This window comes from Vombatus ursinus, unplaced genomic scaffold (assembly GCF_900497805.2).
Source record: "Vombatus ursinus unplaced genomic scaffold, bare-nosed wombat genome assembly UNPS02014791.1, whole genome shotgun sequence".
In the NCBI taxonomy this organism is placed as follows: domain Eukaryota; kingdom Metazoa; phylum Chordata; class Mammalia; order Diprotodontia; family Vombatidae; genus Vombatus; species Vombatus ursinus.
This window is the reverse complement of record NW_020954569.1, coordinates 67,085,106-67,102,249: the sequence shown is the minus strand read 5'-3', so window position 1 is coordinate 67,102,249 and position 17,144 is coordinate 67,085,106. Positions and strand designations below refer to the sequence as shown.

General features: G+C 40.1%; 1 protein-coding gene across 1 annotated transcript in view; it reads left to right on the top strand.

Moving 5' to 3' along the window:
• Window positions 1–14,995, top strand: part of DYM (dymeclin) — a 559,394-nt gene extending 544,399 nt beyond the window's left edge. The window contains exon 17 of the mRNA XM_027868956.1: window positions 14,298–14,995. Within this exon, the coding sequence (XP_027724757.1) occupies window positions 14,298–14,447 (150 nt within the window). The 3' untranslated portion in view covers window positions 14,448–14,995. The remainder of the gene's footprint in view (window positions 1–14,297) is intronic.
• Window positions 14,996–17,144: the final 2,149 nt, after the last annotated feature.

Below are 17,144 nucleotides of genomic sequence, written 5' to 3'. Positions count from 1 at the left end.
TAATAATTTGAATCTAGTGGTAAAATAGGTTGCCTAGAAAACTACTGGATTCTTTATCACTAGAAGATTTCAAGCAGAAGTTGAAATATCATTCATGGGGCAGCTAGATGGTGCAGCAGATAGAGCACTGGCCCTGGAGTCAGGAGAACCTGAGTTCAAATGCGGCCTCAAACACTTAACACTTACTAGCAGTGTGACCCTGGGCAAGTCACTTAACCCCAATTGCCTCACCAGAGAGAGAGAGAGAGAGAGAGAAATATCATTTGCCAAGAATTTTATGGAAAGAATGCTAAATTTGGAATCAGGGGGCTAGAATTTGAATCTTGGATCTGTAGAACATAGAGCAAGTCACTTAACTTCTCTTGGCCTCTATTTTCTCATCTATAAGATGAGGAATTTGGACTACATGATCTCAGATTTCCCTTCCCAGCTCTGAATTTGTGATCCAGTGATCCTAGTAGGGATTCTGTTTCAGTTAGAGTATGAACTAGATGATTGCTGAGGTGTCACATAGTTTGAAAGTTGGAAGGAACTTCAGTGGTGATCTAACCCAACTGATACCCAAAAGAAATCCCTATCATAACCTCAACGGGTAGGCATCCAGACTCTTCTTGAAGATACCCAAGGAAGAGGAGCCAAACACCTTTATAGGTAGTCCATTCTACTTTCTAGCAACTCTAAAGTTCTCTGGTGGATGTCCAAATAGTTGAAATCTTCCATCATGATATCCTGCCTCCATGTCAACTTTCATCAAGGATTTCATCATCTGTTTGCTCCAGCTGGCCTGAAGGCCTGTAGTATACACCCACAGCAGTGTATAACCCCTGGATCTTCCTTCTTTGATACTTGTCCCCAATGCTTTGATCTTCACCTCTGTGTTTTCCCCAACTTAAGTTCGTGGATTTCTACACAAGAAAGTAATTTTGATGTAATCTGTTCCTTTTCAACAATGTGTACCTTTTCACTGGTATGTTCTTGTCATGTCCCATCAAGTCTCAGCAATACTTGTGAGACTACATTTATCTCCTTGAGTGTCTAGCTCTCATTATTAACCTTGCTGTAGGTATTGGGGGATGTATATACACACATGTGCATGCATACACAGACATGCACACACTGTGTGTGAATAGCTATAAATATGATTCCTTTCCCCTCTTTTCTATTGTCTCATGTTTGCTATTCTTTCTGTGTCATACCTACGAGTTTTGTTTCTGTATCTAGGTACTTTTCTTCCTTCCTTTTCAATTTATAGCCTTTTTAACAAGATCTGCCAGTCTTCTTAGCTTTGTTTAAATGTACTCCATCCCTGACCCAGAGTCCATCATTCCTTATTCTACAGTGTGGTCCAGAATCCCAATTCCCATTCTGTAATACTATCTTCCTAGCCAGCCACTTACAGACCATAACCTACATTCCCTTTAAGGTCCTTGGCTTTCATTGGCATCAGTGATGAAAACAGTACCTTTACTCCTTCACTTGCTTGCCCAGGTCTTCATAATCCCAACAGATTCTTTCCAGATTCCTTCTGACAGTGTCATTTGTTATGACATGAATCCCAGAAGTGGATCATGGTACTAAGATTTAATAAGTCTCAAAAGGCTCTCTGCCACATCCTAAATTTATGTACTTAGACAGCAAGTACACTTTCCAGTTGTTCATATGAAATAACCTCTAAACAGGGTCATCTACCACCACAATCCATCTTTTCTTCCTGAAGTTGGCAAAAGACAACCTTACTTTCTAGGTTGTACCTATGCCCATGGAATGTGAGAAGCTGTGTCTTTCTCAGAAGTAGGTGCCCAAATTATCTTCTCTAGGAAGAATCATATACATATTCTGTGCCTCCTCTGTGGCACATTCATCTAACTGGTAACCTCTTGATCTTCCTGATCCTGATTTGGATTCTTCTTTCTCCTTAGAATCTTTTTTCTTCTCTATTTTCTCCTTGAGTCTTCTCTTCTCTCCAATCTGGGAACACTTCATCTTCCTCGATAAGCTTGAGAGTAGAGATGTTGTCCTTTACTACTTAATACCCACATATTTATTGAAGATTCCTCTCCTCATTCCCATTTTCGTTTTCTTAGCCAAATCTTTTCAAAAACCTATCAACCCCTCTTCAGGCAGGCCAGAGTAAATTTAGAAATATATTGGTCTATGTGATCAAACATGCTATCCACTATATACTTCCTAACAGAGAGACAATGACCTTTTTTTATGGACATAACCAATGACAGAATCTGTTTTTCTTGTTTTCTTTTTTTTCCCAATTGGGGAAGGAGAGGTGAGAGGGAGAGAAAATAAATTTGTTAATTGAAAAAAAAATTATTTAAAATAAATAGCTAAGAATTTTTTTAATGTATTGGGAATAAAAAAAAATTGAAAAGTGCCACTCACATAACCGCTCCTCTCAACACCACCACTGAAATTCCAATTGCCCCTGCCTTTTTGACTAGTACTCTGTGTCCCCCAAAAAATGTTTACCATATACTGTATTTCCAGATATCACTGATTATTGAACTGGTCCAGAGATTAGAGAAATTCTCCCATTTTGTAAACAGAAGTTCTTCATTTGTAACTAAGTCTTGGCATTTGGGCAGTACTATATTGATGTAATTGAAATTCTGATAGTCCAAAAACTTTCCTATTCAACAGTTTGTTTTGACCTTCATGACCACCTCTCTCTAGAAGCCCAGCCTTCTCCATTAGGAATCCTAGTAATCATCTGAGGAATCCAAAGGGAGTGTTTGACAGAACAGGTCTCTGAATAACCAAGAATTAGCTGTATCTTAATATCTACCTTGTCATCTTTCTGACAGTACCTTTCGACTGTTAAACTTTTCGTCTAAGCAAGTACCTACATACGTATCATAAGACTCCCCTCATTCAAGTTACAGTAATTTACTTAGTCAATCCTAAACAGTACATCTGCCATTAGTTATGTGGGTTGGCTAACCACAGAGGATCACCCATCAACATGTCAATAAGAGGTCTTAATCTGGTCTTTAATTTTTTTTAAATGTGCGACATAGCTATTTGATTTTAAATTGCATTAAACTTTCTGGAGCTATGCCAAGTACTTGCTAGAATTTCCAGTGCTATCTGTATAATCTTTAGGTGGAAGGAGAAAAAACTCCATTGAACTTTTGTGGTAATAAAGTTATTGCAGTTTAGCTCTCCATCTGTTCATTGAACTTCCTGTGGGTTTTCATCAGATCACATGATTGACAGCACAGACAGTCTTTAAAGCCTTTGGTCTGTCTCGTTATACCCGAGTCCCAACCACTAAATCAGACCTTTGCTTTGTCTATGAGACAGGAGTCAGGATGTCCCACTGTGGTAGGTTGATTCACTAAGGCTAATAAAATGTTCTGGCCTAAGCTTGAGATTCTAGCATTACCTCTGGCTCCAAAAATCAGAATAACAAGATTGCTGTAAATAGCCTTAGTTTGAGACCAAATACAGGAGATGGGTTATCTCTCCTCATTGAGATGAGTGACAGAGCAACTGCCCCCACTGAAGAGAGGCAGAGGCTGGTTGGGGAGAGCTGGGGCAAGCTTCCTCAGTGTAGATGGGAACACACACACACACACACACACACACACACACACACACACTGGGTTTTCCCCATTGGTTACAGAAAGATACTTTAGAACTGGCAACTCAGAACTCCCCAACCCCCACCCCAGGCTGCCTTCCTTCCCATCTCCCAAAACCCCAGCCCTCTAACACTCATGTAAAACCAGTAGTCAAGAGCTAAGGAGGTTAAATGATACAGACTTCCCTGGATGTGCTTCATTATTCTTAACTGAGCTAAAGGACAGAATAAGGAAAGAATGGCTTTTCTCAAGTGTTGATTTGGTCAGTATAGTATAGTAGAAAATGCTGGACTTGGAATCAGAAGACCTAGTTCAAATCCTGGCTCTGCTACTTACAGGTGTGACCTTAGCAAGTAATCTTTCTGAACTTCAGTTTCTTCATCTTTAAAATGAGAGGAGGCGGAATATGGAACTAGATGATCTCTAAAGCCATGATCTTATGATCAGATAAAGGGATTTCTTGGGAAACACATTGATAAGACATGTCTAAGTGCTTTTGTCTTTTTATTTTTTTATCTGATCATTTCAACCCCCTGGGACACAGGAAAAGCCTTGACATATTTTCCCAAATTCTTATTTAATCCTGTAATTTTATGAAGGATGCTTTTATTTATCAGTGTAAAAGTCATCTCCCTAGCTCCCTTCAAGGCTCAGCTCAAGTGTCACCTCCCCTGGTTCCCCTGAATCATTAGTGCTTTTGCCATAGCCACACCAACCCCCCAAAATTACTTTGTGTTTATTTGTACATAATTTGCATTTATTTCCGTGTGTGTGTGTGTGTGTGTGTGTGTGTGTGTGTGTGTGTGATCCTCCCGTGGAATATAAGGTCCTGGTAGGCAGAGTCCGTTTCATTTTGTCTTTATATTCCCAACACCAAGCATGTACAAAACACTTAGTAAATGCTGGTTGAATTGAATTAAATTGAAAAGATTTAAAAAAAAAAAAGCTGCATTCACATTTAATCAGATTGGCTAAAGAGTATTTTTTCAATCACAAATAGTTTACATCTACTTTTTAAAAGCATACAGCACACTATTTTGCGAAATCCTTTGTTGCAAGAGAGAAAAAATGGGCAAGCTCATCCTCTAGTGCCTTCAGATGTTGGTTACCGACCCCAAGAGCATGTTAGGGTCTTTTTTTTTTTTTTTTTTTTTTTTTTTTTTTTTTTTTTTTGCTATTTTAGCTTTTTCCTAATGTTTTGAAGTGCTCATGAAAAGTATCTGACAAAAATCCCAGGAAAGAGCAGCTTTTCCTAGCACACTAGGACACCTCCAGGGCAGGGGATATAGTCTGGTGTCCTAAACAAGACCCAAGGCACAGACTCCAAGTTGTTTTTCTGGATGGAGGATGAATCTGTGCTACTCCAGTCTCATAACTGTCAGTCAAGTCAGTTGTGATATCCACTTGGAAGACATGCTTAAAAGTAGCAGAGAACAATCCAAAACTGGTTACTATACACAAGGATTAAACTTGTGATTTTGGCCTTGTTAGTTCTCTAAAAAATTAAGTTTAACAAGCCACAGGCCATCTAAACTAAAGCTATAAAATCTTAGGATTTTGATCTAGAAGAGACCTTGAAGGTCACCTATGCCCCCTCCCCCTCATTTCATAGCTAAGTAAGCTTTATCTTTTTTTTTTAAGTTTTGAAAAAGAAAATTTTTTTTTTTTAAAGAAGTTTGTTGGGGCAGCTAGGTGGTGCAGTGCATAGAGCTCCGGCCTTGGAATCAGGAGGACCTGAGTTCAAATCCAACCTCAGACACTGACACTTACTAGCTGTGTGACCCTGAGCAAGTCACTTAACCCCAATTGCCTCACAAAATAAATAACTAAATAAATGAATAAATAAATAATAAACTAAAACATAAATAATAAATAAATTTTAAAATAAACTATCCTGAGACCAGAGTTGTAGAGAAGAGTGGGTTTACTTAGGTGAAAGTTAGTTAACTAGTGGGGTTTTTTTCCTTTTTAAATGTTTTATTCATTCTCTTTCTGGGAAATGCCACCAGTGCTCACTTTCGTCCACAATAGAACCCTCCCTTGTAATAATTTTTTTAAAAGTTTAGTAAAGCAAAACAAATCATTGCACTAGCAGTATCTGAAAATGCATATATTTCATTCCCTGCCTATAGTCCACCACCTCTCTGCCAGGAGGCCAGGAGGATGCTCCCATGCTTTTCTGTCTTCTGAAGTCACAGTTAGTTACTGATCAACATTACGGAGTCTTTCATTGTTTTCTTTTACATTATTATGGTCATCGTGTAAATTATTCTGACTTTGTATGTTTCACTGTGCATCTGTTCATATATATCTTCCCAAGTTTCTCTGAATTCCTCATATTCCTATTTTCTTAGGGCACAGCATTATTTCATCACATTCATATATCACAGTTTGTTCAACCATTTTCTAACAGAAGGCCATCCATTTTCTGTTCAGTTTTGTTTTTGATACCACAATAAGTGTTCTACTGTTTCTGACTTGAGTCCTTCATTCTGCAGATAAAGAGGTTGATGCCCAGAAAGGTCAAGTTATTTGGCCCAGGGACTTGAAGAAAGCTTCAGGGAATGTTGGCAGCAAGTGGGAAATAGGCAAATCTATTGAAATCCTAAACAAACATATTATGTCTTTGGTTTTTTAAATAATACCATTTAGAGAGGATCATAAAAGATAAAATGAGAAAGTCTGATTGTATAAAACAAAGAGCTTTGCATGAACAAAACCAATATAGTTAAAATTAGAAGGGAAAACATAACTGGGGGGAAAAAATCTTTGTAACAGGTTTCTCAAAAGTCTCTTATCCAAGGTTTGTAAGGAACTCATTCAAATATATAAGAATAAGAACCATGATATGAATAGGCAGTTTTCAAAGGAAAAAATCCAAGCAATCAACAATCATATGAGGAAAATCCTCCAATTTACTAATAATTAGAAAAATGCAAATTGAAGCAATTCTGGGTCCATCTCACACTCATTAGATTGGCAAATATGGCACAAGAGGAAAATGACAGATGTTTAAAGGGTTTCAGAAAACAGGCACACTAATGCACCGTAATTGGTCCATCCATTCTGGAAAATAATTTGTTACTGAGCCCCAAAAGCCACTATATACTTTGACCCAGCAATACCACTACTAAGCCTAGACCCCAAAGAGATCAAAGAAAGAGGGAGAAGACCCAAATGTATAAAAATATTTATAGTAGTTCTTTCTGTAGTGGCAAGGAACTGGAAAATAAGGGGGTATCCACCCACTGGGGAATAACTAAACAAATTATACTGTATGGGTGCAATAGAATATTATTGCATCATAAGAAATACTAAATGGATAGTTTCTGTAAAGACCGCTATAAACTAATGCAAATTAAAGTGGGTAGAACCAAAAGAAAATTTATCCAGTGACAACTTTATAAAGAAAACAACTATGAAAGATTTTAGAACTCTGTTCAATATAGCGATAACCATGGTTTCATATTAATGATGTGTGCTACCCACCTGACAGAGAGGTGTTAGACTCAGGGTACAGAGTAAGATGCATTCTTAGACATGACCAGTGAAGGAATTTGTTTCATTTGATTGTGCATATTAATTGGGGAGGGGGGGTTTGTTGTTGTTGTTATTATTCATTGGGAGGCAGAGGATAGGAGTGATAAGGAGAGAAAATAAATGATTTTTCATTGGGAGGGGGGAAATTAAGAAATACCACAAAAATATGTTATAATACTGTGAATATTTTTAATAAAAATTCTGCCAAACTAAGGGCCCAGAGCTCCTGCCCTAGGTTTGCTTCAGTTGATAACAAGTAAAAGAATCATTGTCCTCTCTCCCAATTACTTGAGCTATCTAGTTCTGAATGTGCATTGGTTTCTGGCTCTTTATCTTCAGTTATCTTCCTTTTCTGTAGATGCACCACATAATCTCACCAAAAATTAACTTACACGTAATTCATAACCTGTAAGTCCAAATAGTTAATGAAGTAGAAAGAGGTGTGGTTTAAATCCCAACTCTGGCATTTACTTGGTATGTTACCACAGTAAGTCACTGAAGTGAGCCTCAGTTTCCTTATATGTAACATACTAATTTTACCTACCGCAGAGCACTTTGTAAACCTTTAAGTGAATGTGACCTACATGTTAATGAGTGTTGTATGACAATTAGTACTATATAAATGTAAGTTATTGTTATTATTATAATATGTGACCGTTTTTTACCCAGCAGCAAAGGGTTTCAGAAAACAGGCACACTAATACACTGTTGGTGAAGCTGTAAATTGGTCCAACCATTCTGGAAAATAATTTGTTACTGAGCCCCAAAAGCCACTATATTCTTTGACCCAGCAATACCACTACTAAGCCTAGACCCCAAAGAGATCAAAGAAAGAGGGACAAGACCCAAATTTCACTTATCTTTTCTATTGAAATTTGTGATACCTGAAAGAGGGGAGGGCAGTAACCTTTTGGAAAATGTTCCCATATCTGAAATAGTCTTATCCTTTCTAAGGTGTTTGTATAAATGACTATTCTTTTAAACTTCCTCAGTACAATTTGAAGCTATGCCCAAAGGGCTGTAAAACTGTGTATACCCTTTGACCCAGCAATACCACTACTAGGTCTATATCCCAAAAAGATCAAAGAAAAGGGAAAAAGGACCTACATGTACAAAAATATTTATAGCAGCTCTTTTTTGTGGTGGCAAAGAATTAGAAACTGAGGAGATGCCCATTTATTGGGGAATGGCTGAACAAGTTGTAGTATATGATTGTAATGGAGTACTGTTGTGCTATAAGAAATGACAAGCAGGATGGTTTCAGAAAAACCTGGAAAGACTTAAATGAACTGATGCAAAGAAAACAGAACCAGGAGAACATTGCACACAGCAACGGCAATTTTGTAACAATGATCAAAGACTTAGCTACTCTGATCAATACAATGATCTAAGACAATTTGCAAGGACCAATGATGAAAAATACTCTTCACCTCCAGAGAGAGAACCAGTAAATTTTGAGTGCAAATTGAAGCATACTTTTTTCACTTTCTTTATGTTTCTTGCTTTTTTTTTTCAAAATATGGCTAATATGTAAATATATTTTGCATGACTTCACACATATAATTAATATCATATTGCTTGCCTTCTCAATGGATGGGGGATGGTAGGAGGTAAAGAATAGAAATCAAATTTTTTTTTAAATGAATATAAAGAAGGAAGGAAGCAAATGAACAAAATAAATAAATAAACTTCTTCAGTACTTATTTCTGAGTTTTCAGCCAGGAAGTTTCCAGATTCATGCCTATCATTTTTTCTTTTATTCATGGGTACACAAATGAGGCTGCCAAATGGAATAATGCACCTTTGACTGCCATGAAGATTATAGGAAATTTGATACCTCATTTTTTAGACTACACTGGTACAATTTTTTGACAGCCCAATACAACCATTAAATTTGACTACTTCTCATAGGATCATAAAGTTAAAGAGGACCTTGGAGATTGTAGTTTTATAATAAGATTTAGAACTTAGAGATCATCTAGTTTAACTGCTTCATTTTACAGATGAGGAAACTGAGACTCACCAATGATTGTGACTTACCAAAGATTGTATTCAAACCCAGATCTGCTCACTTCAAACCCAACACTTTTTTCACTGCACTAGCCCTTCATATGTGAATAATATTTCACGATTTTCCAAGTATGTTCATGTATGTGATCTCACTTGATCCTCACAAAAACTGTCAATTAGACAAAGATAGATGTTATCCTCATTTTTACAGAAGAGGGAAAGTATGATTCTTTAAGGTTCAAAGTGACTTCACCCAAGTGACATAGCTAGTAAGAGTTGAGACTTGACCCCAGATTTTCTGATTCCTGCTTCACTATTCTTTCCACAATCACTAAATTGATTATTAAATTACCACTGAAAAGCTTTGGTAGACATCATCATTGATCAGTGTCAAGACTTGATAATAAAATCAACATAATGGCAGATAAACTGGATGAAAACTAGGATATACTTTTTTTTTTTAAAGTAATGTGGGGAGTGACTAATATGAAGGAAAGTCAGCGAACCCAGCCACTTTGGCTACTGCTCAACACAAAAGATTTTTGAGAAAATTAAACTATTGAAAAAACTATAGTAGTTATTTACCAGTCAATGTGAAATGTGTAATTTACTTTTCAGATTAGTGTAACAATAGTCATTAAGTCGTCCTTGCTGCTGCTAAGAAGTGTCCTGTGCCTTTGTGGACACATTTCACCTGTGGATGGTAAAATGATTATTATTTCAGATATAACCAAAGCCAAAGTAAAGCGTGAGGCAGTGTTGTTCACTATATTACTGGGGAAATCAACTATTTGGAAGGCGAAGTTATTTTCAGAGGTGCTCCATCTTTAGTGATCCAGAAAGTGTTTCACTCATACCCACTTTTATTTAACATTTTCTGATTAGCTAGTCATCAGGGTTTCCCCCCCAATGTCATAAAGCAATGTGACCAGTTTTCCATGTCAAACCATTGAATATTTCCTGCCCAGCTAGCATACCTTTATTGAAAATTATTTCTGTGTAAGCAGTTTCAATTTGTTTGTTTTGGGTTCCCCATTTTATACCTCTTGGAGACTACGTGCAGCAGGCTTGGATGTACACATCCTTGAATAAGACCTTCAGAGGAAACCACCTCCCCCCAAATATGGCACTGGATAGAAAAGATCTTTCATTTTCTTGACTCATTTCATTTCAAAAAACACCTTTGCTTCTACAATCACAATCATAGGAACAGTGAAAGTGTGAAGTAGAGAAAAATTCTTGGGCCATTATTTATGAATTTATAGAATGCTGATATTCTAAGTGAAAAAGGAAAATGGTTTTGTAGAAGTCTTTTTCTTACACATGTTATCTGTCAAAATCACTGGCTGTTCCCCAAAAGAATTGACGTACAGGGGGAAAAGTAAAGTATTTATTAACCTTTCTTTTTATAACAGGAAAATGACTTTCCCTCTCCATATACAGGATCCCCCAGGATTTTTTTATTGGTTTCACTATTGTGGTTATATCTGCTATTATTTTATTGAGAATTTGGTAATAACTGGTAATAGTTATTGAGAATTTGGTAATAACTTTTTTTGACCCTAAAGAAGTTATCCTCACTTGAAAAGTCTAGGGAACCAGTGAACATCTAAGGGTTTCTTCCTCTATAACTCTTTAATCCAGGGTGTGAATGGGGATCTTGCAAATATTGATGTTAAAAAAGGGGAATGGAGGTGGCGGCAGAGAGAATGCTTGGCTGTGGGCCACCTTTAAAATCTTAACAGAATACTCTCCAAGCTCATACCCCAAATCATCTAGGTTTGGTTTTAATTATAGTTGTGTAGGTAGGTGCTATTTGTGTTAAGTTGATGTGTTAAATTAACATGGATGACTGTACAAGGGAAGTGTCTGAATACTTATTTCCATGTTTTTGTTGCTCCCTCAGGCACAAACAAGCACTAGGAATCAACGTAAAAATAAACCTGAATACCAAGTGGCCAACCAGTCAAGCATAGGAGTGTGCTGTTGGCCCAGCAAAGAGCTACACAAACACTGAGCTAGAGGGGAGCCAGAAAGAGCTGCCTTTGTCATTCATAGTCAAAGCCAGCCCTCAGCTCTTCCTCTTCTAACCCCATGTCACAAATGGTAGTTTATTCCTAGTCTTGGCCATATCCTTATAAATAATGAAATGACTCCGGTTTTATTGTGGCTTTGAGTTCTGTCTCAGCCAAACAGTTGGAATAGGTTGGAACTTCTCTATAGAAGCAGATTTTATAAGGTAGGGGCAGTAGGCAGGATGGCAGAGAGTCCTGGCTGTTTGTTTTTGCATTTGTTTTTTCTCACCTACCAATCCTGACTTTCCTAGAAGTACAGCCACTCGCTTGCTACTGCATAGCTGATCCACTTACACTATTGATATATGGTTTGAACATTGGCCTGGAGTGCCCCTGAGCCCATGGGCACAGACAAGGTCTGGGCAGAGCATCCTGTGGTTGGGCAGAACAGCCCGCTTCTATCTGTTACTCTTAGCAGAGGATGCTCTTACAGGATGCATGGGACTTAACAATCTGAAGGGTCCCATACATACATGTGTCTTGCTACTTGGTAGGATCAAGTCACAGTGCCTCCAACTGGGTAATCCTCTTTACCCAGGCCTTTTCTCTCACTTGGAATACCCCCTTCTCTGGCAACCTGTGGCCAATCTGACTCAAAACTCAGCTTCCTGTAAAAGCCTTCCCTGTCCCCACTCTAATGGCAGCTACGTGATACGGTAGATAGAGCTCCTGAAGTCAGGAAGATCTAAGTTCAAGTATGGCCTCAGACAGTAACTAGCTGTGTGACCCTGGACAAGTCACTTAACCTCTATTTGTTTCCGTTTTTTCATCTATAATATGGGGATAATAATAGTACCTACTTCCTAGGATTATTGTGAGGATAAGTGGGATAATCACTGTAAAAGTGCTAAGCAAATGCCTGACACGTAGCCCTATGTAAATATTAGCTGTTGTTTTTCTTGTTATTCTGTATAGTGTAGTCTAGGTGCCCACTATACTTAGATAGATAATTGATATTTTATCTTATATTAATTCATACATTAATTACTCTGAATGGTTCTGAATTGATTTTATATTCATTTGTTTATCTTCCCTCACAAGACTGTAAGCACCTCAAAGAGAGAGACCATATTCCTGTCATTTATGCCATCACTGACCCATCCAAAGGGCCTGTTCGGTCCTTAGTACTCTTGAGACACACAACAGACATTTCTTGAATGAAGGACTAAAATTGCTTCAGAGTGCAAAGAGGCAGGAAGGTTTCTGTATCACACAGGCAGCTGATGGCACAGTGGATAGTGCTGGGCCTGGAGTCAGGGAGAGGTGAGTTCAAATCCAGCCTGCGACATTTACTAGCTATGTGATCCTGGGCATATAGCTCTTTGCCTCAGTTTCCTCAACCATCAAATGAGAATAACAGTGGAACCTTCCTCCAAAGGTTATTGTGAAGATCAAAAGAAATATTATTTGTAAAAGCATTCAGTGGCACAGTGCCTGGCACATAGTAGGCACTATACAAATGCTTATATCCTCCCTCCCCCCTTCCCCCTTTCTGTATCTAGGGCAGTATTTAAAAATCAGGTATTCTCCACAAAGAGTTAAATGGAGTAAGATCTGGCCCACACCTTGGACTGAGTTATCCAATAATGACCTACGCAAACACCCACAACAGTCTAAGCTGCACCACCTTTCAGGGCCTGGAACAGGATTAAGTGACCTGGGCTATTCCTCCCCTTGTCTGGAACTCCTCCACAGCCCTCCTCCCTCAACTTGATCCTCCAGATACTTAGGCAAAGATCAGTGGTGCTTGGGTGGACCGCAGCCTCCACACGCGACAATTGAGAAAAGCCCCACATTCTCCAGGCCTGGAAAGCCAGCTGCTCTAGTTTGTACTCAGTTAGCAAAAGTAGGTTAGCAGTAAAAATAGAAAATCAAAAGCCCCAAATCATGATCAGGTGCTAAAATCTAAGTGCCACCTTGGGACTGCTATACCTCGCACATTCTCACTTGTCAGACAATTGGAACTGAAAGATGCAGATTTTTTCACACAGAAATTGCCTGGCAGAAAAATGAGGACATCGGTTATCTTTGAGCTCTTCTACCAGTGCCAGCGCTTCCAGCCATCTAGCTAGCCAGCACCATCATCACCACCTTCCCACCTGAAAAGCAGTGGTCACTGCAGTCCTCCCTCACAGCCACCCAGAACTGTAGCAGCGAGTGCGCCTCTGACCTAGATGGGTGCTAGGTGATACAGTGAGACCCTGTCAGCCTTCCAACCTACTGCCACGTTTACACTAACTTTATCTCGAGCGTTTTAGTTCCTATTTTGTCTCAGCCTCATTCAAGTCTAAGAAAGTCTGCCAACTCCAGGCCAACTGCACCCTGAATAACATGTCTACCAGGTAGAGCCAGATCTAAATTGTGGAGTCGATGATGTTTACTTGAGCTTTCACCTGCTTCCCCTTCTTGTCCTTTCTCTGCCTCCTCCTGATGCCCACATCCTCTTAGGTACCTGTCCTGTGTCTCACTTATTTCCATAGGCTCTTGCTTTCAGCTAGCTAATCCCTTTTGTTGTTGTTCAGTCATTTCAGTCTTGTCTGACTCTATGACCCCATTTGAGGTTTTCTTGGCAAAGATACTGGAGTGGTTTGCCATTTCCTTCCCCAGCTCATTTGACAGATGAGGAAACTGAGGCAAACAGGGTTAGGTGACTTGCCTAGGGTCACACACAGCTAGTAAGTGTCTGAGGCCGGATTTGAACTCAGGTCTTCCTGACTCCAGGAAGTAAAGTGTGATTGAACCCCTCTAAAGGTATTTACATTTTCACTAGGAGTACTTGAAAACCAAAATGCCTACAGGATCCTAAGGAATAACTCTCTAATGGTAGAGGAGACACTTTTAGGTAGAGAATCCTGCCCACAAATCACACCGCGCAACTCTGCCTACATACAACGATATTTCTTATCACTTCTGTCCCGGTGCAGTGGGAGCGTGTGAGAGGGCACATTAGTTGATGGTGAGAACATGTTACAGATTTGGCATTTACTCCATTTAAATCATTTTGGGGTTGGGGGCGGGGGTAACAGAAAGTTTTCAAGTGTGACAGAGAATTACATTTATCTCATTCCATTTTCAGAAATTTCCAGAGCTGAAGTTCAAGTACGTGGAAGAGGAGCAGCCTGAGGAATTCTTCATTCCCTACGTCTGGTCTCTCGTGTACAACTCGGCTGTCGCCCTATACTGGAACCCACAAGACATCCAGTTATTCACAATGGATTCAGGCTGAGGGCCCGCACCCGGCCTTCCCCGCTCCCTGCCCCACCCCACCCCATGCAAAGTGACTCTTCTAGTTACCTATTCCTGGAAGAGACAGACCTATGTGTACTCTAGAACTGTGGCTTACAGAGAATTATCTAACCTTGTATAGTTTTTGACTTTAAAATTTCATACCAGATAGTAGGAGAGCACCAAGTATAGAATGTGGCACAAAAAAGAAAAGGACAAAAAACACAATAAGAATAAAAGTCTGATATGTGACCTTTAATTTGATTTCTCAACAAAAAACCTAGAGCTTATCCAGAGAATTGATGCTTTATGAACTTGGCATAATACTGCTTACTCCTTCCTTGTTCAAGTGTTCAGAGGGACTTTTTTGGGGGGTGGGGAGAAGAGGTTGTTTGGGGTTTTCTGTTTGAGTTTTTTGTTTTGTTTTTGCTCAGAATGGGTAAATGAGAAAAAGCCAGGTTAACAAGCTGACTGAACAGGTATTCAGGGAAATGAAACTTAAAAGCATATAAATCTGGTGACCTTTCAAGGAGGCCTCCTTCCATTTAACCAGCTTTGTGTATTTATTTTCCTTTGCTTCTACGCAAATCATTCTCCCAAAGAAGGAAAAGGATTCCTTGCTCTAAAGCTGCCCCTGCTTTCTGAGCTGGAAGTAGAGTAGAGGTCAGGGGATGCCCGTGCATTGATTGGCTGTGTGTTGGTCATTGGGGGAAGAGGTTAATTTTGAACACAACTTATTTTGTTGCTTTCAGGGAGTTGGGAGGGAGGGGGGAAAGATCAATCCATTCAGTGAACACTGGTTAAACTGTAGGTTAGGTACTCTGCTAGGCCGGGGTTACAGCGATCCCCACCATCACCACCCCTCCTCCTAGGGATCAAGCCTAATGGGGGAAACGGCCGTGTACACAAGTAACTGAATCAGGGTGGGATGAGGTCAAAGGAGAGAGCTGAACAAAGACCTGTGAGAAGTATAAGGAAGGCTGTTGTAGCTGGGGTGGGATTCGAGAGGCCTTCGTGTTGGAGGTGGCCCTAATAGCCACATCCCTCTGAATACAAAAAGTATGTGTTTCTCTTCCCATGGGGTGAGAAAGCCTTCCTGTTTGCATCCCTGCACTGAGCCACTGATGCAGCCAAAGAGGGGATGCTCAGGAAGGAGCTGCCCTGAAGGAAGCACTGGGGACAGTGGGGGCATCTTGGCCACCATCTGACTTCAGCCTCCACCATGTGCAGCTCCCTCATCTCAGAAGCGCTATAAAGGAATGTGGCTTCATCATAACTTGGGAGAAAAGAAGGGAAATATCCAAACCAGTACCATTTTTTTAAGATGTTTAAACTTGCTGTGTTCTTTTCAACCAAGAAAGCAAAGTGCCAGGCAGGTAATGTTAGATATGAGTCTCTTTTTTTCAAACCTAATATCATTTGGTGTCTTTCTGGGAGCAACAGCTCCTTGCTCCAGGATCAGAGGTCCGGAGTGACTTTGGGCCTATTGGCTTTTTCAGATGACCCTTTGACCAGCTTTTCTCACTCTAAAAAAAGGTCAGATTATGAGAATTGCCATTCGTATAGAGCTTTCTGCTGTCAAAGCCCCTTTCCTCTGTTACCCAATTTGAGCCTCCCGGCAGCCACAAGATTAGAGCAGGTGGCGTCATCTTCTGTTGAGCCCCGTCATCCAGAGGCCATGACACTTGCTGTGCTGACCTAGTTAGTGGCAGCGCCAGGACCTGGACCCAGTGCTCCCTAGTCAGTCATTATCCCTCCCCCTAGGGCATACGACTCCTTTCCTGCTCCAATGGAAATTGTCTTTTAAGTAAGCATGCGTAGTATTGGTGTATGTCAGATACAAAAACACTCAGTGGAGCATACCCAGAATAATATTCTTAGCTACTTTCCCCTTAGATCTCTGGCTTTGGGAAAGAAGCCATCTGAAAACTGAAACAGCAGACCTCTCATTGTAGAAAGATGAAATCATTTGATTATCAACCTAAGTAAAAGTTACCTTTAAGTTGGGCTTGGAAAACGGTTCACAGCTTTGAAAACAGTGAGCAGAACCGCTTTGTGTGGAGGTTTGATCCTTGTCCTTTCCCCATGGAGGCACCAAGAAGAGAAGTTTGGCAGGGCCACCCTACCTTCCCCCCACCCCCCAAGACTCAGAGCCTGGGTGGGACTTTTGGACCCTTAGTAAAGTATAGGAAAAGAGTTACTTAAGGGCTTCAGCAGGAAGAAAGCATAGCTCTGGAGCTCAGCAGCCCAAGGAGTCAAGGGAGGCAGCAGACACAGCCAGGCTGCCAAACTGTCCCCCTCCTCTACCATGGGGCCTCGCTGAGCTGATGTTCTCCTGAGCCTAAGAAGAGCTAGTTGGTGCCCCAACAAGTCATTTTCTTTCTGTCTCTCTTTTTTAATTAACCACACAGTGGAGAGATTCATTGGGCCAGCAACACAGCTGGGGTCAAAGCCTCCAACTAATGCTGGCGAGAGGGACGATTACCAGAACTAGATTGCCAGCCTGAGGGGTGGTGGAGGCTGGGAGCCAAGATGCATGAGTCGGCCTGGCTCCTCATCCAGGCTCACCCCTGCACCACTGTCTCTCGCTCAACCCTGGAAAACCGGCCACCTAGACTCCCTTTGTTCCGTACTCTGTGTGAGAGACTTACTGTCTCGTAATAATAATAAAAAAAAAAAGGAGGCAAATAACTCAAAT